Source organism: Schistocerca serialis, chromosome 3, assembly GCF_023864345.2.
Source record: "Schistocerca serialis cubense isolate TAMUIC-IGC-003099 chromosome 3, iqSchSeri2.2, whole genome shotgun sequence".
NCBI classification, from domain to species: domain Eukaryota; kingdom Metazoa; phylum Arthropoda; class Insecta; order Orthoptera; family Acrididae; genus Schistocerca; species Schistocerca serialis.
This window is the reverse complement of record NC_064640.1, coordinates 867,632,313-867,655,486: the sequence shown is the minus strand read 5'-3', so window position 1 is coordinate 867,655,486 and position 23,174 is coordinate 867,632,313. Positions and strand designations below refer to the sequence as shown.

General features: G+C 40.2%; 1 protein-coding gene across 5 annotated transcripts in view; it reads right to left on the bottom strand.

Annotated features, from left to right (window-relative positions):
- Positions 1-23,174, bottom strand: part of LOC126471009 (bone morphogenetic protein receptor type-2) — a 378,855-nt gene that overhangs the window by 79,408 nt on the left and 276,273 nt on the right. For all 5 annotated transcript variants that reach the window (XM_050099064.1, XM_050099067.1, XM_050099068.1 and 2 more), the window contains 4 exons: positions 15,617-15,793; positions 9,528-9,767; positions 3,206-3,361; positions 2,124-2,306 (listed from right to left, as the gene is read on the bottom strand). In XM_050099064.1, the coding sequence (XP_049955021.1) occupies positions 2,124-2,306; positions 3,206-3,361; positions 9,528-9,767; positions 15,617-15,793 (756 nt within the window). The remainder of the gene's footprint in view (positions 1-2,123; positions 2,307-3,205; positions 3,362-9,527; positions 9,768-15,616; positions 15,794-23,174) is intronic.

The following is a 23,174-nucleotide window of genomic DNA, read 5'->3' as shown; positions in this document are numbered from 1 at the left end:
CCAAGCCAGTTACTCAATGGAACTTTTATCCCAGAAAATTAATTCAAACTGTAATGACTATTCATCTATCCTCGAGCACCGCATCTGCTATTGATATTGCCACAGTTGGAACAAAGTAAATAATAAACAGTTCTAAGAAAAGCAATTTAAGCTACATTAAAAACACACAACCATAAGGGTGATAAAAAAGGTGCAAATTTACAAATAATAAGGGTCAAAGGTAACAGTCTTCCCTTGTACAATACACTACTTCCTAAATTTTATAAAATGCCTTTGCAGCCCTTTTTTATATCAAATTCCTGAAAATTATAATGAGGAAGTGTGTGCTCATGAAGGTTGGACATCAGAATGTTAATTTCCAGGTGTGTGCAGTTATTCTTAAGTGTTGCAAAGACTATTACTAGATTGCTAAATTATATGTTAGTGATATGCATTATGTTGACCAACAGACTGCCTTCATTGTGGTTCTGTTTGTTTTTTCTTTTATCTACAGTAAGCAACTGAATATAAATACTGAGAGAACTGTCATAATACTTAGTTTCTTGATGCTCAAGTAATTAACTCAAGTAACAGAACCCCTCCCCCTTCCCCCCTTGGGAAGATGTTGTCCAGAAACTGATGTACATCCAAACTGAAGTGTGCTTGCACCCAATTGTGCATTCCCTGTAGTACAGATATGAGCAACAGACACATTTTTCACTAGTACAGGTAGGGTTTTGCTCAAGAGAGTCAAGACTCCTGATCCATTTAGTCATCAGTGAGGCATGCATAAGCCTGTTAAGTGATCATGGATACACAAACCGAGTCCAAATCGGTTTTTACGATCAGCACAACTGTACCACAGGGATTATCACTGGTATATTAATGTTATGTAAGTTCATGATGCCACCTCATCCAAGTGTTACTCTACAGTGAATAAAAGAAAAATGTCAGTATGTTGGTGGTCATGGGAAAGAATCACAAGCAAAATTCTGTTCATTATTGGAAACTGACCTTGTTTAGCCCCTGTATCCTTATCAGGTGGTATGGATACTAGGTGTAAAATACAGGGCGAGTCAGGAGGAAAGGTACATGCTTTGAGGGGTGATAATATTAGTGATTCCGAACAAAAAACTTCATATGGACGTATGCCCTATTCTGAATGGTTTCCGAGATAGAACACATTTAATATCACTTTTGTATGTTCTTCTTGAATAACTCTAAAACTGCACCCTCCAGCAAAAATGTGTCACAGTACAAAATTAAATTATATTAAATTTCCTACAAAAAGGTCCCATTCATTTTTTCTCTATAACTAATGGTTTGTGCGAAGAGAGCACAAGAACTTTGAAAAACTTCCTTGACGCACATGCACTGTTGCTTGCGTAGTTTTTGTGGGCCAATTTGAGCTAGCATATTGAGGTAGCAAGTTGAGACAAACAGTTGGATATGGGACACTTGTGGTCTATCAAGTCGGGAAACTACCTAAAATTTCCATTCGGAATAGGGCATACATCCATATGAAGTTTTTTGTTCAGAATCACTATCACCCCTCAAAGCATGTACCTTTCCTCCTGACTCACCCTGTATATCAGTCAGGCACTTGCACTTGCACTTGTTGTAATACGTGTCCTGCCAAATGTCCACAGATGGCAGGATTCAACATCAGCTACTTGAATAGGCAATACTGTGCCTGTTAAATACAGGCAAAACATCTTTTATGATGATTGCTGTCTGTGCAGAAAATGTTCCTGATACTGTGTGCTGATTCATGCCCAATGCAATTTTCAGCGCCGTTCTTTCTCAACTTCATCATACCTCCCACAGAACACAGGAGTCACATATGTGTTACATACAGAGACATTTTTGTTTTATGCTGCAAGTAGAGTGGTACAGATAACATCACAAGAAATTCATCACTATAATATTTTGTATTAAGGATACTTGGTATCAAATTTTGTACAATTTCTGTACATTACCAGCAACTGTAGAACGTACTCTGACATCAACATTTTGTCTTATTTTGATGCAGGAAATCATTCCAGGCATTTGTTACAAATGTTTACACACATCTTGTATTTTTCTTAAAATGACTACATGAAACTGTGCGTTATATGTAAGAATGTCGTTCAAATATGGCTTACCTCCTTTACGGATATCTGTGTGTAGGTGAGCTAGACCCTTTGCAACAGATAGTGCCATTCTACATAAACAATTCCAGTCCACCAAATTACTCCTGAGATAATCCTGAAGGCAGCCATTTGTGGCATATGAAAGCACCAGCAAGTAATCAATGTATCCCTCAGCACTCACACGTTCATCTGACCCTGATCAATAAAAAATAATAATACTAACAACAAGAACAAGAACAACAACATAATAATAAAGGAAGGTGCTGCCTCTAAGTGATTTGCACAGTCCTAATGGGATTATTTATAAATAATAAAATAAAAATAATGATGATGTCACATGTGCATTTACCGTAAATACAAGAATCTAAGTAATAAAATGCTATAAACTCAAGGGAGGTGAAATTTCAATTACTTAAAGTTACACAATTTTATCTTGAAGTTATTTTATGGGACTTAATTGTCTGCAATTTGGTATGACTTGTATTCTTTGCATATGGTAAGATACATACTTATCAATTGTGTTTATGCTTGAAACCTTCAATACAAGTTTTTGTATTAACTGCTCATCCGATAGCATTACTGGCCATTGGCACACAGGCATGATAAAAAAAAAAAAAAAGCTCTGAGCAACATTTTAAACATAAAGCAAAGAAACAAGTTGTCTGTCTGTCCATACAGAAAAACACATCAATAGCATCAATCTTTGATAATATTACACAAATTTTATTAGTCAGTTCTACTCCATTCTCCTTCTCTCTCTACATTTTGCTGTCTTCTCCAACAAAATTACAGCATTTTAAGGTGCACACTTATGTATCCTCTCCCCCCCTCCCCCCTCTCTTTTTCTCATTTTCCCTTTACTGTGCACTTATACTGGCACTGCACATAATTTAGTCTGATGCTGATGAACCATTTTGTGCTTGGACTTGCTTTGATGTTTGTTAATGTTCCAGATCTGCCTCCTATGTTCCAGATCTGCCTCCTACAATGACTATTCACTGCGCACTCTTTCTTACTTCTTGCTTATTACATTTTGGTCAAAGTAATGGTCAATGAAATTTGTTTTATTATTTGCAAAAGAGAAACATACATACCAAAATATGTTAACAAAGCAGGATTATCCATGAATGGTAAGCAATAGATATCACGTTCATTATGAAAGTATTGTCTGTGGTGGCCTGGAAATATTTTTACAGCAACTTCCTTGTCAAGCAATGTTCCTTTAAACACACATCCATATCGCCCCTGGCCTGAAACATATATGAAGACAAAAGGCTCTAACAACTGCATATGAAAAATACAAATACAAATACAGATTTCAGTAAACCTTACAGAAGTGTAATGTTACATAATAAAAAGTGATGGCTACATGGAGAGGTATGTGTGTCTGCAGGCGTGTACACACACACACACACACACACACACACACACACACACACACACACACACACACACACAGTCCCCATTGCAAACATAGGGAATAGTGTACATAGCATGTATAGTGAAATGGAGGAGTGGATTGTAGAATGTGCATGTGGAATGAGTGGAATGGTGGGAGGGGGCTGGTGGCATCTGGATAGGGATGGGTGTGGAAAAGGGGCTAGTGGAGACTGACGTCAGGGAGACTGCAGGATCGAAAGAAGTGTTATTCAGAGAATCTGGTATTATGAGGCACCCACTTAAGTCTCATATCATGTTTTGCTACTGGGTGGTCAACTGAAGACATCAGCTGTCAACAACTGTAAGTGACAGCCATCGAGAAACGGAATTATTGCATGCGAAACATGATATGCTTTATTCACATTAGATGGTATTTCCATAGTGTAAACTGAGAAATGGCAGCTATAACTCTAATTTCAAATTCTCACTAATGGAATCTTTGTAAGAATGCATGCATGTAGACAATGATAAGTGCCAGAAACATAGCAGCCATTAGTAGTAATGTGTGCAGTGTTACAAATCTGGGGATGATGTGGATAACTAGAACTCAGATACAGATTCTGAATATGTTCCTGAACACAAATGCGCTTCAGGAGTTTTTGCTAATCATGTAAATGTGAGTATTTATTTAACAAAGTAAGTCGTGTCCCATACCACAGTTTGCATGAATTAACACAACAAGGTAATGGTTGAAATACCTTGACATTGTTCATGTGCTGCAGTATGGCAAGAATAAAAACAATTTTATATTTTGCTGAATCATAGATAAGTTTCTGAGGATGTTATATTTCACTATTATAAATATTATTAATGAAAATCTTAATACCAGAAACTGAAACAATTTGAACCTTTCACATCTGCATTTTTGAGAGATTTTGCAGTAGTGTTTCATTAATTTAAGCAACAAGCAAACTCTGGTAAGCCAATGTTAACCCATGTAAAGTGTATTCTGTTTGTAAATAAACAATGTGAAGTACCTATTGATAAATTTTTACAAATAAAATTTGGTAAAATTTAGAGATTCTGAGCAAATAATGTCATAGGATCATATGTCCTATTCTTAACAGCTTCTGAGGAAACTGTTGAATACAATGGGGAGCAAGACATATGCAAGTATAGTAAATGAAACATTGGGATTTAACATTTTGTTTAATTGTGTACATTTCCTCACAAAAAGAACAGAGTGAACACAAAGGAGAAACTTCTCACTTTTATTTTACACATGTGTGTTCAAGTGATGATCATGAAGTCCCATACTCTGTGACAGAATGTAGGGAACGACGCGGGAGACCCTCACTGCCATACTAGGCAAGGTCCTAGTAGATGTGGTTTGCCACTGCCTTCCTCCGACCAGAATGGGGATGAAGGAGTGTACAAATAAGCTCAGATCAGCAACACAGCAACTGTCTACAAGAACTGCAAAATGCATGCAGTTGACAGTGGACTTTTTGAACACCTTTTGTAAGGAGATATATACTACCAAACAAAACATCAGATCACAGTGTTTCACTTACTATCACCTGCACTTGTCCTGTTACCCACTGTGTTCATTAGTTTCCTAGGAAGCTGTCAAGGACAGGACATATGCTCATATGACATTTTTTTATTCAGGATCACTAATATTACCACTCCTCAAAGCATGTACCTTTCCTCCTGACTCTCCCTGTATACTTGTAAACAATGACTTATCTGAACTTAAAAATCACATTGCATGTACTTGAAATATCTCATTTATGAGAGTTTATTGAAACTTTACTGTGAAATTTCTCAAATCAACCAACTTGTCCCCTACCACTGCTTACGGCTAAGGTCTTCAAATCTGTCCCTAACCACAGTTTAGCAGTGGCTATCCATTCATATGGACAGTTGGCTGCTGGCCATGCCCACATAAAAGACTACACTGTACTTCTGACTGGAGTAGGATGTGATATGTGGGGGCATAGGACATGGTCTTGTACTTGTCTCTTGAGTCTTCAATAGGGATATGAGCCCTGTAGGTGAAGACACTATCACTGTCTTAAAAATGACAGTAATTATCTGACAGAAGTTATCCATCAGTTATTTGACTCTTCCACCTACAAGCCCTGTCACAGTGATCTCACCCCAGAAATTTTGCATAGCCTCCAATCCCTACCCAAGACACTCACTCTCTTGCTCAAAACAAATGAACAGGACATCTCTGACTTGATGTCTGAATAAGTTGTTGGAAAAGAAGGACTATACATAGACGGTAGGACATCTCTGAAGTCTCATTTGTGGAGATGTTTAAGGAGATTATGCTTTTAAGAAGTATTGCAGGCATTTTGAGGTTAAAAAATGTGAGGTACCTTACAGGCATGTTTGTAGGAATGCCTGTGGTACTGCCATGTCCAGCTGGGCGAGTTTGACATGAGTGGACAGGTACTGTTCCTGGATTCTAGGGGGAACATCTGAGACCAACTGACTGTGTGTTCCACAGTCTTTTCTCACTTTCAGAAGAGAGTGAACAAAGCTTATTCACTGAGGGAGACAAAGTCTCCACGAAGTCAGTTTATGTTAAACAGAGCTAGCAATATATCATGACAGGCTCTACTGAGTTCAGTTGTTACTAGAGAAACACTATAAGGCAATCTTGAATCAATTTCTAACTCTGGAAAGGCCCAGTGGTATTCTTCATTATCATTTAATGTGAGAACCAACCACCCCTCCCTACCAGTACCCAATGTAAGTGACATGTTTAGTCATGTTTAATTATAAGCAGACTGAATGGTCGGCCAGCTCTTACTTTTGGGAAGCAAAATTCCAAATACTAGGAAAAATTATTCCTAGCTTTCATAAGTTATCTGCTCCTCAATCAGGGAGGGAATAAAGATTAGTAGTGGAATGTTAGAAGTGAAACAGCTTTCAGAGCCAAAGTTCAGGATGGGCCCACTTGCTGTGAGGATGGGTAGAGGGGGATGGGGGATCAAAGTCTCTTCCCCTTGTCCTCATACTAAGTGAGTCCCTCTCAGCTTGAGGTCTAACTGATTGCACCTTCTTTCCAACCTCATCCACTGAAGCTTCCTTTCCTGCCTGAGGAAGGAACAGACAAGTTCCAGCACCTACAAACTGTATGTTCCAGGTTTAAGACTTTCTATCAGTAGGTTTTGATTGGGTGGACCTTGATATCCTCATGCAAAAGTTGAAATATTATGGAACAGTAAGACACAGCAGGTTAATGGTTTTTATCTTATCTGAATGACGGAAAGTAATGTACAGGATTATTTTAAATGATGGACCCATTTTCAAAACTTTGTCTTTATTCAAGTACAAATCCAAAATGAACAAGCTTTAGCCAATAAAAAGAAGAAGTTTCGAAGGTTTTTTTTTCATAATGTTTGATATCAATCTAATAAATTTAGTAATTTGTAATTAATTAGTTTTTAATAACTACTTAATAATTAGAAATGTGATAAATGTTATAAATGTTCAATGTGGCCACCATTAGCTGCACAGCAAACTTCAATGCAATAGCCAAACTCATCCCACACACACGAAAGCATATCTGCTGTTACTGAGTGCACGGCAACAGTGATCCAGTTCTGCACATTGTTCATAGTGGTTGGTAGAGGTGGGATGTAAGCAGCTTCCTTCACATAACCCCATAAGAAACAGTCACAGGCAGTGAGATCAGGAGGTCTTGGTGGCCCGAAGTGCAGAGCCAGGTCCTCAAAGTCCCCTGCAACCCATCCAGTGCTGAGGAAGGGAGTCATTCAAAAATCCTCATCACCAAGGTGCCAATGAGGCAGAGCTCTGTCCTGTTGGAAAATGAAGTCCTGGGAATCTTCCATAACTTGAGGGACCATACAGTTGGTTGGGGTATTCCAAGTTCTCAACTGGCTCTATTGGTAGACGTACTGGGACTGCCGTCAGATATCATCCTCTGACACATGCGAACAGCCTATGCTTTTTCCCTTGCACACATTGCCAGTCTGTTTAAATTGCTTAAACCAATGGGTAATGCTTTTACGAGTTCATGGTTGAATACTGAATTTGGTACGAAATGCCCACCACACTGCAATTTGCAACTCACTTTTCACGTACTCAAGAGCCCAGAAAACCTTGTGCTCCACAGCCGCCTTCTCACTCTCAGTGAAATGGAATGACGGCCCTATTGCCACATGAACTGTACTTGCCACTTCTGAAACCATTACCGCCCACCCGCCCGCCACCACCTATCAAAAACTTTGAAACTTGCTCTTTTCATTGGTATAAAGCTTGCTCATTTTGGATTTGTATCTGAATACATATGAATTTTTGAAAATGGGTCCATCATTAGAATAACCCTGTATATCAGTTCAGTGTTAAGCACGTAACAATATACACTCAGAATTTAAAGCATCAGACATAGTGTATCAAAAGGTTCAATTTTTGTAAGTAGAAGATTGTTTGTGTATAACCAGAAACCACGGTTTCAGAAGAAACAAATTTTGTCTTTTTTGCATTAGATACAAACTAGTACAGGAATAAAATGTAATATCAGTTCTATTATGGAATAGGCAAATAATAAAATATCTGAAAACATCAACAGATGGTTCAAGGCAAACAGACATGGGCGTACCCAGCGAGGGGCAGAGGGGGGTGGGGGGCAGCTGTGTCCCCCCCCCCCTTAGAAGATATTCACAGTTTTTCACTAGTTTACTGTTTTATTTAATAACAAATGCTGCATGTTTTCTCAGATTGTACAAGTGCATTCTTGTATTTAAAATGTTTATTAAAAGCAGTTTTTCACTGGTTTACTGTTTTATTTAATAAGAAGTGCTGTATGTTGTCTCGAGTCCTTGTTTCCTGAGACTAGTATGACCTGCCCCCCCTCCCCCCTAGTTCAGATCCTGGGTACGCCCTTGTAAACAGATTATAATTAAATTTTGGTGTGACTCAGTACATACACTTCAGTACTTTAAACAGAACTCCACGACCTATACAAATAGGTTTTGCAATTCATGAAATAAAAGAAGCAAAAAGTGTATAGTTTTTGGGACTACAGATAGATCACAACCTTAATTGGAAAATCCATTGCCTAGAATTAATGAAGTGCTTTAGTTTAGAAACATTTGCAGTGCACATGTTTACTACTATGTTTGATTTAAAAATAAAGATACTATTTTATTATGTACATTTCCACTCACTAATGACTTAAAGAATCAGTTCCCCCCCCCCCCTTTCGTACTCAACTTACTTGGACAGTATTTTTAGGACACACAAGTGTTTTATAAGAATTATATCTGATGATAATTCTAGAACATCCTGCAATGACCTCCTCAAAAAACTGTGTATTTTTACAACTCCTTCACAATACATATGTATTCATTAATGTCCTTTGTCACTACCAACATTTTTGTTTTCTCAATACATGGTGAAAAGCATGAATACAATAAATAGATCAAAACAAACTTCTGCAAAGAAAGACTAGAGGCGAAGGAAAGATACAGAGGTACAAACATATTCAACAGCCTGCTAGAGCACACTAAATATAATATAGATAATGTGGTAGTTTCTAAGGAGGAATTGAAGAACTTTCTATTTGGCAACCCCTACTCCACTGAAGCCAATTTTCACAGAAATTCTCAAATTTAATGTTTTATATTATTTAATGATTAGAATTAGCAATGTAAGACAACAGTGTCTCACAATGCTAAGTCATTTCACTGCATTGCACTTACATTAAACTAAATGTACATCTCAGACTTATTTCCACATCCCTGCTGCACCTCTTGGTGAATTCCATGAAATATGATGAATGTAGTGTAGCTGGCAGAGAACATTTCACAATGATATTCCACAATTATAAAAACTGAAGTGAAACTCAAGTAATGATATTCTCTCATTACCAATGTGGCTAAAAGTATGCACCTAACCCACATTACACTTCATGAGAAATTTTTCAGTATGATGCTTCTTGGTAAAGCCCAATAATTGCAAATATTTTACTGAGTGTCAATGAATATATTTACTTACCTACAATTGTGGATATTTTTAGGTGCTCCAAGGCATAGGTGTCAGATTGGTAATTTCCTGGACTTCCATTGTCCATAAGATGAACAGCATCAGCTGTCTGCTTGTAAATAGAGGCTTCATGTATTTTCCACAAAACGATTACTCCAACACCCACAGAAATTAACACTAGTACAAGGCCACAAACTAAGGCAATGAGAATAGTTCGATATCCATCGTCAGCAGGTTCCATTAAACTTGTAGCTATGAAAAAGAGGATGAGTGAAATATGTTGGTTATTTAATAATACTTTATCACATAAACAGACAGAAGTATTGTACATGTTAAAGGAAATTTTCAGAAATGCTCAACACAGAAGGATGATGAAAAACATAAATGTGCAATGTTATGTTACTAGTTCATAAAAATCAAGTATTCAAAATTTATTCTGAGGCAGCTACAGATGAAGTTCTGCAAGTCTAGTCTTTAAGTATAAATGAAATCACACACAGATCTCCACCAACAATATTTGACATGTTGTTTGTGGACATTTTCTGATATTTTGGTATAAGGCACCTTTGGTCTCCAGAGGCTCATTACAGAGTAATAACTTAATTACAATTTGTTAGGCTTTGCTGTCAGAATTATCCCTGTTGCTTTGGCATAGTGTTGTCGTGCCGCTTCTCCACTGCATCCAGTGCATCCATACACAATGTGCAAATCACTAAACTCCTCATCAGTTATTTCCCAGCTACTGAGTGTCACTGTTAACATATAATTATCACTGCCAGAAAAATAAATCTGTAACAGAACAAGCAACGCTGAATGAAACCTTGAGGACCAGCAGTAAAATAAGCATTGCTGTTGTTAACAGCAAGTAATGTGAGTGAATGGAACAAATTTGTTTCCAAAATAGACCCACAGCATATGCTGTCAACATTTGCACTACTATGCACATACTTTCACTGCAGTACTGATACAAAGGGTAAGAATCAAATTAAATGTAATTACTCATTAACGAACCTCTAGAGACCACATGTCCCATACACCAAAATCCTCAGGAACTATCCTGAACAACTATCTAAATTTTGTCAGTGGAGTTCTGGTTCCCCTGGATATGATGTGTGTGTAGGGAACAAATCCAACAGTGTCCACAGAAAGTCTTAAAGGCCAGAATACAACATGACTGACCATATAAGAAGAAGCAAACTGTATTTGTAATCAAATGCTGTTTTAAAACTGTGAAAGCAGTATTCTTAGGATTGTGAAACGAGCGAAATGACAGCAATTCTTAACTCCATTACTCACTGGACAGATGGAGCACATAAATTTCACTTTCCACTGATACACCAGGATATCCACAACAGTCAAGGCAGATGGAGACTAACTGGGGTTAAGTCCCAAACCAACCTAACTGCTTCATTCCGATAATGTTATCTATGAATATTGTGTTACAGTGCAAAGGGACTTAAGTTGCATATAAACCTGTGAAAATAAGTAAATGGAATGAAGATCAGCATTTGTATGAGGTTATTACAGACAGAACTAAGGATCAAATAGGATAACTAGGCATGTGCTTTTCAGTGAAACCATCCAACCATTCATTCTAACCAGTTTAGGGAAACCATAGAAAACCAATGGCCACACTGACATTTAAACTCCGATCAAAGTTCAATGCCCAAACCACTACAATTTTGATAGTAAAACTGCATTTTAAACATTACCTAAGACTAACTAGCTAAACTCCCTCAAGGGACCTGAAATATATTCAAAAACTAGGCTTTTATAAATGCTGCAAAAAATTGACTTTTAACGTAAATGGAACTATTATCACCACTTCAATCAACACCAACCTAACTCATGTCAAATTTTAAAAATTGGAAACTCCAGATTGGATTATCAACAGTGTAAGGAAAAGATAGACTGCTACTTATAATAAAGCTGACACATTAAGTTGCAAACAGGCACAACTAAAATACACTTACACATAACCTTTCGGCCATAAATCTGAAAAAAAAAAAGAAAAAGAAAATCATACACACAGTCATTCACACAAGCAAGCACACCTCAACACACATGACCACCATCTCCGGCAGCTCACACCAGAATGGAACTGTCACATAAATGGAAGCAGCAATCTGAAGGGTGTGGAGAAGGGAAAGGGATAGCAGTGAAAGGGTGGGTGGGGGGGGGGGGGGGAGGGGAGAACACTGGTGGTTGGTGGAGTGTGCAGGGACTAGACTGCCAACAGATGCAGCATTAGGACCCTGTGAGGTGGGAGGGGAAACAGGAAGTGAAAAAGGAGAGGTATAAGGAAAGATGTGTAAGTACATTGGCTGAGGGCAGCACACAAAGAGGGTGAGAGGCAAGAAAAGGGAGTAGGTGACAAGACAGAGGGGGAAGAAACTGTTGGATGGAGGGTGTGGGACAGTATGTTACTGTAGGTTAAGGCTAGAATAATTTTGGGAGTGGAGAATGTTTTGTAGGGATAACTCCCATCACCACAGCTCAAAAAAGATGGTGGTGGTGGTGGTGGTGGTGGTGGTGGTGGTGGTGGTGGTGGTGGGGAGGAGGATCCACATGGCTCAAGTAGTGAAGAGGCCATTTAAATGAAGCACGATATGTTCAGCTCCTTGTTATACCACAGGGTAGTTTACTTTGCTCTTGGCCACAATCAGGTAGTTGCCGTTCATCCTGGTGGACGGCTGGTTGGTAGTTACACCAATATGAAAAGCTGTACAATGATTGCAGCAGAGCTGGCATATGACATGGCTGCCTTCACATGTGGCCCAGTCTCCGATGGTGTAGGCTAAGCCTGTGATAGGACCGGAATAGCAAGTGCTGGGGGTGGACTCGGCTAGTCTTATACCTGGGTATTCCATAGGGATAAGATCCTTAGTCAAGGGATTGGGATTGCAAGTGGCATAGGGTGGACTAGGATGTAGTGGAGATCGGGGATCAACATAACTTCACTTTAGAAGGCGAGGGGGGGGGGGGGGTAGGGTAATCGTGGGTAGGATGTTCCTCATTTCACAGCTTAATGACTGTAATCAAAGAAGGATGTGGTTCAGTTGTTCCAGTCTGTGTTGGTACTGGACAATGAGGAGGGCACTCCTTGGCTGGTTCTTGGGGATGGTGGGAGGATTTGGGGTGCGAGGGGGAATGGCACAGGAGAGCTGTTTGTGGACTAGGTCTGGGGATAGTGCATGTCTGAAGGCCTTGGTGAGACCCCTGCCACATTGTGCAAGTGAGTTTTTGCCACTGCAGATATGCCATCCCCTGGTGGCCAGGCAGTATGCCACCTCCCTATACACCAACATACCTCACACCCATGGTCTTAAGAGTTATTGAAGACTTCCTTTCCCAACTTCCTTCAGACTCCAGACCCACTACCTTATTTCTCATACACATTCCTAACTTTATCCTAACTCACAACTACTACTGCTTTGAAGGGAAGGCACACAAATATATCTGTGGCACAGCTGTGGACACCCACATGCCACCCTCCTCTGCCAACCTGTTTATGGGCCATCTAGAGGAGACCTTTCTAGCTTCACAAAATGCCAAATCCCTAGTTTGGTTCAGGTTCATTGATGATATCTTTACAGTCTGGATTCTGGACCAAGATGCCCTATATTCATTCCTGCACAATCTCAACAACTTCTCTCCCACTCACTTCACCTGGTGCTCCTTAATTCAGTGTGCCACCTTCCTGGACACTGACCGGCCTCCTTTCTGATGGCTCCATCCACACCTCTGTCCACATTAAACCCACCAACCACCAATGGTACCCGCATTTTGACTGCTTTCATCCCTTCCACACCAATAAATCCCTCCCGTACAGCCTGGCCATCTAGGGACAGAATACCTGTACTGACAAGAATTCCCTTGACCAATATGCTGAGGATCTGTCCAAGGCCTTCACAGACAGACACTATCCTGCACACCTAGTCTGCAAACAGATCTCCCATGGCATTTCCCCCTCACACCCCAAATCCTCTCACCATCCCCAAGAACCAGCAACAAAGGAGCACCCTCTTTGTCACCCAACACCACCCCAGACTGGAAAAACTGAATCACATTCTTTGCAGGGCTTTAATTACCAATCATCATGCCATGAAATGAGGGACATCCTACACAAGATCCTTCCCACTCCCCCCCCCCCTTTCCCTTTCCAAAGGGATGTTCTGTCAACTCCCAATCTGCACAATATCCTAGCCCATTCCCATGCCACTCCCAATCCCAATTCCTTGTCACAAGGATCATATCCCTGTGAAAGACCAAAGTGCAAGACCTGTCCAATCCACCCACCTAGCACTTCCTATTCCAGTCCTGTCACAGGCTTATCCTACCCGAACAGAGACCGGGCCACCTGTGAAAGCAGGCATGTCATATACCAGCTCTGATGCAATCACGGTACAACTTTTTATACTGGTATGACTACCAATCAGCTGTCCACCAGGATGAATGGCCATCACCACCAATCTGTAGCTAATAGCAAAGTAGTAGACCATCCTGTGGCACAAGATGCAGCTGAACATAAAATGCTTGATTTTAATGGCTGCTTCACTATCTGAGCCATGTGGATTCTCCCTACTACCACCTGCTTTTCTGAACTATGCAGACAAGAGTTCTCCTAACAACACATTCCCTGCTCCCGAAATTATCCTGCCCTTAATCTACATTAACATACTGTCCCACATCCTCCACCCAACAGTTTCAACCCCCTTTGTCCTATCACCTTCTCCCTACTCTTGTCTCCCACTTTTTTTGTGTGCTGCCCTACACCAATGCACCCAACCATCTTTCCCTGGTCCTCTCTTTCTTTGCACCCTGTTCCCCCCTTCCCCCTTCCCACCTTCTTGCCCAACAGCCTCCTACCCCTGTGCCTGTTGGCACTCTAGTCCTTGCACACTCTGCCAAACAGCATTCTTCTCTGTTCCACTCATACACTACCATCTCTTCCCCTTCCCCACCCCATTCAGATTGTTGCTTCCCTTCTATGTAACAGCTGCATTCTGGTCCGAGCTGGCAGAGATGGTGGTGATGTGTGTGTGTGTGGTGTGCTTGCTTGTGCCAATGAATGTGTGCTTGTTTCTTTTTCTGATGAATGCTGTGAACAAAAGCAAATGTGTAAGTGTCTTTTAGCTGTCCCTGTCTGCAACTTAACATATCATGTTTACAGTAAGTAACAATTTACCTTTACCTTACGTTCTTGTCAAATTTTGCACACAAAAACCAATTTTGTTCTTAAACAGATACACAAAGCAAAGCCAATGCCTAGCTGACTTTATTACACCACTATGTTATAAGGAACACAAACTGACTAATTAACAATGTCCACAAAAATTTACTGATGTTATTCCAGTTAATGAGAGCCAACTTTAAAAAATTAATAAAAAAAACTGGTAAACTGAGGAGCAAGATGACCTTTTCCACTATAATGTTCACTACAGAAGACTTGCACACAACTTATTCAGAGACTCCCTACTCAAACTCCTTCTATCACAAAAGCATCCAGACAATCAATGGACATGCTGGATGCAAAGAATTCAAAGTTCTTGGCTGGTAAGAACATGACAACAGACCAAAAATGGCCTGAGTTATATAGTCCCCTCTTCCCCCCTTTTTTTTTAATCAAGTGGATTGTATTCCTTCATCATGACTCTGATACCAGCTCGCTATCAATTATCTTTACACCATGCACAAAAATAATATCAAAACTAACAAAACTGAACACTGAGATGATGACTACATCTGCAGTAAAATACAGCATAGAACCTGCACTGACCAGTGAAAGCATAGTAATTCAGTCCAACTCAATAAAAGCAATTAACAATAGTGTTACCTGAAAATAGAAAAGGAAATAACTAGATTATTGCAGATTGGATCTACCAAGGGAGGGAATTTTGTGAATAAAACAATCAAACCATACAAAAAAAGTATTTTTGAAAGTTTGGAAATCCATAAATGTTCTGTTATTGCTCAAATGAGTTGGAAAGTCGAACAACTAAAGTTTAATTATTGCCAAGTAAATGCCTACAATAATTAACAACATTAAGTCTGAAATCATTCATGCAATTTCACTACTTTTAAGAAATGTGAACACTTACCACGTGACAGGGCAGTAGTAATGTCCTCTGTGGGCATAACATAATCATCAATGAAGTTCACATTGCACAAGTTGCCTGAACAGCAGCAAAATCTTGAATTGTTTCGTGCAGCTGATGGTTTGTCAGCAATGCATTTTGTCTGAATGCAGTCACTCTTCCCAGAAACCTCCCAACAACCTGAAAGAAATGTTTAGTTATAGTTCACCTTTTCATCAGAAACCAGTCAAATTGGTTACAATAACAACTAAACGTCTATATCCGTAGGACCAAATTAAGGAGCAGATCTTCACAGTCATGGAATTTGTCAGTACATGAAATTACAACATAAAAGATATAACAAATAAAATAATATGTTTATGAACCCAAAGAAAGGCAAGCCATAAGTTTATGTAAGAACAATCAACAATATAACACAGGAGTCAGGTTAATTTTTCAAGTAACTCCTCGACAAAATAGAAGGAGTTACCCACGAGGAAACTCTTCAGTTTTGATTTGAAAGTGTGTGGATTACAGCTAAGATTTTTGAATTCTTGTGGTAGCTTTTTGGAAATGGATGCAGTGGTATACTGCACACCTTTCTGCAGTAGAATCAAGGAAGTGCGCTACAAATGCAGATATGATTTCTGCCTAGTATTAACTGAGTGAAAGCCGCTAATTCTTGGGAATAAGCTGACATTGTTAACAAAAAATTACAGTAAAGAGAGGCCAATGTCAGAATACCCAGACTAGCAAACAGGGGTTGACAAGAGGTTCACAAACTTGCACCGCTTATTATCCAACGTATCCATTTCTGAGTCAAAAATATCCTTTGAGAATTGGAAGAGTTAACCCAAAATATAATACCATACAACATAAGCAAATGGACATGAAAAGTAGTCTACTTTGCTTATTTTCAAGTATCACTTACTTCAGATATCGCTACATGTATATAGTAACACCAAATTTCTACTACTGATTGCCTTCTCATTTTCTACATTTCTCAATCAATTCAATCACTGCCTATATGTTATCAATTTATACTGTGGTTAGTTCATAATTAAATCTTACAGCAAAAACACTCATCTCATTCTGGAGTGCTATACCAGGAAGGAAGATTAAATCTAAACACTTTGTCAATGATGAGGTCAACAGAGATGGAGTGCAAGCTCATGTTGAACGAGAACGTGGAAAGATATCAGCTATGTCCTCTCCAAGGGCAACATCCTGGTATTTGCCTTAAGCAATTTAGAAAGACCACAAAAAAACCTAAATCGGGATGGTCATATGGGGATTTGAGCACTAGTCTTTGCAATTCAGTATATTAACCACTGCACCACCTCCCCCAGTTGCTATATGAGCAGCAGCAATTCCTGCAGTTTTCAGCTTGTAGGTTTCCCTGAATTTTACACCAGACAAATGAAATGAATCACAAGTTTCAGTGAAGTGCATAAAGATCTCATAGAATGTGTATTACGGTGCCGTTGGTAAATTCTGTGCAGATATGTTCATAGTGGGTTAAACAGCAAGTCTGCAGTGTCATAATTAAAACTGAAAAGTACTTAATTTACAGTCACAATGTAATCTTTTATGTTTTTCAACAATCCATACCAATGCTTATGCAGTTAATAGACGCACAGGGATGGGAAGTACATGGTGGAAGAGAATTCTAGTAACAAAAACAACTAAATATAATTGAAACTGAGGCCTGCCACATGAAAGGTTCCTCTGCAGAGAAAGTGCTTCACGAGGAGGGCGCAAGGTACAAAACGAGGGCCCTACCCTCTCCTCTTATTAACAAGTATGGAGTGTTATCTGAAACTGACAGTGAATCTTAACAAATGTGAGACACTCGTCCCATTACAGAGCCTTCACCATCACATTCCAAGTCAAAAAAGACGAAGATGGATAGGGATATATTTCTGGTTGGGAGTTCAAACATATGGTTAATAATGGGGTCCTTCAGGGAAACAGCAGCAAGGGATGGGGAGGAGGAGCATTTGCATTCAGTTTGTGTGTCCAGTGAACTCATTCAGTCATATTGTGGCAGATTGTACCCTGATCTGAGATCATATTTGATTCCTTCCTATGATTGGCAGAGATGGTAAAGCAACTGACCTCGATTATGTGATATCAACTGTGTGCATATTATAATGAGGGAAAGTGGAAGGCCCTAACCAGAGGCTAGTGATTTTGTGACCCATGCAAGTGTCAATGTTAACACCACAACATCGGCAACTACGATTGAAATGAGCACGTGACTGCACTGGAAGTTGGCGCAGTGACAGAGCGTTGCATGGACATGAAGGCTATCAGTGGTACAAATGTTACTGTCCAGTCACTTGCAGATGAGAGAGGAACTGAATTTCAGAGTAGCAAAGCAAAAGAAGAAATGCGTAGCTCTGTTTTCAAACGTTCCTCTACAAAGGAAAATCAAAGAGAATTGCTCCAATTTAGTTCTTGTACCACTGAAAAGATGAGTGAAATAAGTTTCAGTGTCAGTGGCGTTGAAAAACAGCTGACATCATTTAAACCGAAGAAAGCTCCTGGGTCGTATGGAACGCCTATCAAATTCCATATGAATTTTCGACTGAGTAATCCCTTTTTTCTAACTATAATCTGTCGCTCAACCCGTGAACAAAAAACCGTGCCCAGCAGTTCGAAGAAAGAATAGATCACATCCGTTTACAAGACGGATGGTAGGCACTTCCACAGAACTGCTGTCCAATATCCTTGACACCGACTTCTTATAGAATGTTAGAATATATTCTGAGCTCAAATATAATGAGGTATCTCTAACAGAATGACATATTCCATGACAATCAGCATCGATCATGTGAAACCCAACTCACACTTCTCTCATATAACATACTGAAAGTTTTGGATGGAGGCAGTCAGGCTCATGCAGTATTTCTTGATTTCCAAAAAGCATTTGACTCCGTACCACATATATGTTCATTACCAAAATTATGGTATTTTGGGGTAACAAGCGAAATATGTGACTGGATTGATAATTTTTTGGTAGGGACGATGTAGCAAGTTACCTAGGATGGAGAGTCATTGACAGATGTAGAAGTAACTTCGAGTGTGCCTCAGGGAAGTGCGTTAGCGCCCTTGTTGTTCATGTTGTCTAATAATGATCTTGTGGACAATATTAATAGTAATATCACACTTTTTGCAGATGATTCAGTTATCTATAATGAAGCACTGTCTGAAAGAAGCAGCATAAATATTCAGTCAGATCTTGATAATATTTCAAAGTGGTACAATTATCGACAACTTGCTTTAAATGTTCAGAAATGTAGAATTGTGCACTTCATACAACGAGAAAAAGCAGCAGTATCCTATGACTATGATATAAGTCAAAGTTGGAATTGGTCAACTCATACAAATACCTGAGTGTAACACTTTGTAGGGCTACGAAATGAAATGATCACATTGGCTTAGTCGGGGGTAAAGCATGTGGTAGATTTCGGTTTATTGATAGCATACTGGAGAAATCCAATCAGTCTACAGAGGAAATTGCTTACAAATCACTCGTGTGACCCATCCTAGAATACTGCTCAAGTGTGTGGGACCCATACCACGTAGGACTAAAAGGAGCAGTAAAAAGGTTTCTGTTCGAAAGCCGTACAGCCCAGTATGGGTACGCCAATCAGGAAAAATTGTCGTGAGTAATGAGGCAATCATCCCACCGATGACGATACCCATTTGGTAAAACACCGTGTTCTGCTGCGTGAAGAAGTCCGTAACTGCCTGCTGTGCGTCTGCGTCCGACAGGAATAGTCGCCGCTTCAAGCGGTTTATTATGGGACGGGAAGCATGATAATCGCATGGGAAAAGATCAGGACCATAGGGCGGGTGCTCGAGGGTCTCCCACTTGAGCGAGGTTGAGGTTGACTTCCCAGATCGACTGGCGATTTGTGTCGAATCGTGACCAGCATGGAACTTTGCGCACCATTCCACAACTGTGGTTTTCGACGGACACGAGACATTCTGCCTCACACACATTCTTCATTTTCAGGTGGATGTCTACTGGCATTTGTCCTTCGGCACCCAAGAACAGAATAACAGCACGTTGGTCCTGTTTGGACGCATTTGGTAATAACATCGTCATAGTTAACATTTCTGCAATTACCACATGCACGACGGAAAGACACAAATGACACACAAATCCCCTGCCTAACTGTTGGTACTTACATACCCGCATCAGAGTCACGCTACGTTGCGTATAAGCTGCAGCAACGCCTTCAAACAGAAACTTTTTAATCGACCCTTACAGAATGTATACAGAGTAGGGTAGCAAGAATGGTCACAGGTTTATGTAATCCATGGGACATTTGCCGGCCGCAGTGGCCGAGTGGTTCTAGGCACTTCAGTCTGGAACCGCGCGACCACTACGGTCGCAGGTTCGAATCCTGCCTCGGGCATGGATGTGTGTGATGTCCTTAGGTTAGTTAGGTTTAAGTAGTTCTAAGTTCAATGGGACTGATGACCGCAGATGTTAAGTCCCATAGTGCTCAGAGCCATTCTGAACCATGGGACAGTGTCACAGAGATACTGAAGGAACTGAACAGGTAGACTCTTGAAGACATATTTAAATGGGGCTTCTGAGGTCGTATATCCAACTGTATACAGTCCTTTCTGTCCCCACGCTGTTTTAAATAGCGAATCGGCAATGTCATGCCTGACCACTTTGAACAAGAAAATGGTGTCTTTTACGGTACTGATTTAAGTGTGATGTCTTTGCCATACCTGTTAATAGTACAGACGAATGTTCGTTGTTTGTAGACATCACGTCTGTCTTTTGTTCCTTCTCCAACTTTGCAACAACCTGTCAATTGCAATTGACAATTATAAGATTGGGGGAATGGATACAGAAAACTGAGGCGTCTGTGTGTGTCCTTTACAAACGTTCACAGTCTGTTACTAAGTCTCCTAACAAAGGACACTGACTTTTACTCATATTTTACACGAACAGTGGCATTTTTGAGCCTCTTATTTGACTTCAAGCTTACGTGGTGGCCAAAACTAAGAAAGCACGGTTCCTACAGGCACTACATACATCAAAAAGCTTCAGTTCATGTGGAGCAAGACACCCACTTAAAAATGGTAAACGTGGTGCGCCATGAAGGAATTAGTGTGGTGACTGAGCATTTCAGGACCAGCCCCATTCAGAACATTTGTCCTGAAGCCAGTCAGTCGCCACATAACATCAGGCAGCGTCTCTCTCAGGAGAGTCAAGCCTGAAAAACCATATCCACACTGTGGACACCTGCACACTGTACCTTGCTCACCCACCAATGGAACGACTTTTCAGCAGCCCATCGAATAATGAGGCCTTTTCGGACCCTCACAAAGGACTGTCTTTCAGAGATGGATGTGACTCATTTCAATGTTTTACACCAAAGCGGAAGTAGATCTCCCAACTGGTTTTTTAAGAGGTGCAGCTTATTTTAAATTTGGAAAAATTTTAAAAAGGAGTGCACTTCGGATTAAAGTTTTAGGTCTATTTTTTTTATAATATTTAATATAGGCACCACAAGGTAACTCCGGTGGCTGTTCAGTCGTTTTCCCTCACAATGCCTTCAGGAGTGGGGCTTCCAATTAATATACTGCACTTAGCCTAAAACTGGATGCTATCCTAAAGGCACTGGAGCAGCTGAGTCGACATCAAAGAAAGTTTCTCATCTGCTCTGAGTCCCTTACTGCCTTATAATCGTTGCAGCAGGTGTAACCCAGTGAGAAAATGACCTAAACCTTAATGGACACCTAATATTTCAACAGCGGGGGAGGTATTTTCTGGTGGGTAGGGCTACTAGGCACGTGGAAATCTAGGGGAACGAGCAATCGGATCAAGCAACCAAGTCTACATCTACATATATATTCCGCAAACCACCGAACGGTCCATGGCGGAGGATACCCTGTATCACTTCTTGTCATTTCCTCTCCTGTTCCACTCGCAATCAAAGTGGCGAAAAATGACATATGCCTCCGTATGACCCCTAATTTCTCATATCTTATCTTCGTGGTCCTTATGCAAAATGTATGTTGATGGCAGAAGAATTGTTCTGCAGTCAACTTCAAATGCCGGTTCTCTAAATTTAATCAATTGCGTTCCCAGAAAAGGAAATCGCCTTCCCTCCAGAGATTGCCATTTGAGTTTCGGAAGCAAACCTAGCACCCTGTCTCTGAATTGCTTCGATTCTTCCTTTAACCTGACCTTGTGCGGATCCCAAACACGCGTCCAAACTCTATGAGGTCAGACTAACGTCCTATATGCGGTCTCCTCCTCAGATGAACCACACTTTACTAAAATTCTCCCAATTAATCGAAGTCGACCATTCGCCTTCCATACCACGATCCTCACACGCTCGTTTCATTTCATATCGCTTTGTAAAGTTACGCCCAGTTATTTAAACGACGTGTGACTGTAACATGCAGGATACTACTATTGCTGTGTTCGAACATTTCGGGTTTGTTTTTCCTACTCATCCTCATTAACTTACATTTTTCTACATTTACAGCTAGCTGCCATTCATCACATCAACTAGAAATTTTGTCTAACTCATCTTTTATTCTCCAACAGTAATTGAACTTCGACACCTTCCCGTACACCACCGCATCACCAGCAAATGGCACATGGTAGTCCACCCTGCCCGCCAGATATTCTTCTCAGAAATCTATAATCTGCCCGTTGATTTCCATCTATAGTTCGCAGTACATCAAGTGAGAGAAGGGCAAGATGAGTTTCACACTTGCGATACTTTCTAAAACCGTGTTCATTCGTGGACATAAGCTTTTCGATCTCTACGAAATTTATTACGTTCGAGCTCAGAATATGATCTAGAATTCTGCAGAAAACCGATGTTAAAGGAGCACGAAGTGGCGCAATGTGCCATTCCCCTGCACGCTGACATCTCGTCTTGAGTGAGAGAGCCTTGAAACTGTGGGAGGAGGTGGAACCAACACTGAGCAACAACAGGCTACAGATGATGAAGCCAATTATTCGGCTAAGATGTACTTCATACTATTCACTGGCAAGATATATTCATCTTGATTCGGCTCGAAATAAGATACTATCCTAGGAACACTTCGTTTCATACTCTGGAAAGAGAACACCCCGTCTGTGATGCCAACGGTGTAAAAATCACTGTACAGCACATACTAAATGAGCGCGTTTTCTATTTTGACGAGTGAGAAGAAGCAAATTTATTTGGGTACCTGCCATCTATTTTAACTGACGAAACGGGTGTAGTGAAACTTTTAAAATATTGTGTAGTGTCTAGATTCCAATCTAAGCTTTTAGGTTGCAGACTTCAGTATGTTGCAGTGATCAGCTAGCCTCATTTATCACTTGTATTACTTTTGATCTTTCCATTGGTTTTCCTTTCTTTTTTTATAGAAAGATATACAATGATAGCAAACATGTTTTACGTATATCCGTGATTCCGTGCGTGTGACACAGATACGTAAACCGGCACAAAACGGCGCTGCGGTCGGCAACGCCTATATAAGACAACAAGTGTCTAGCGCACTCGTTAGATCGGTTACTGCTACTACAATGACAGGTTATCAAGAT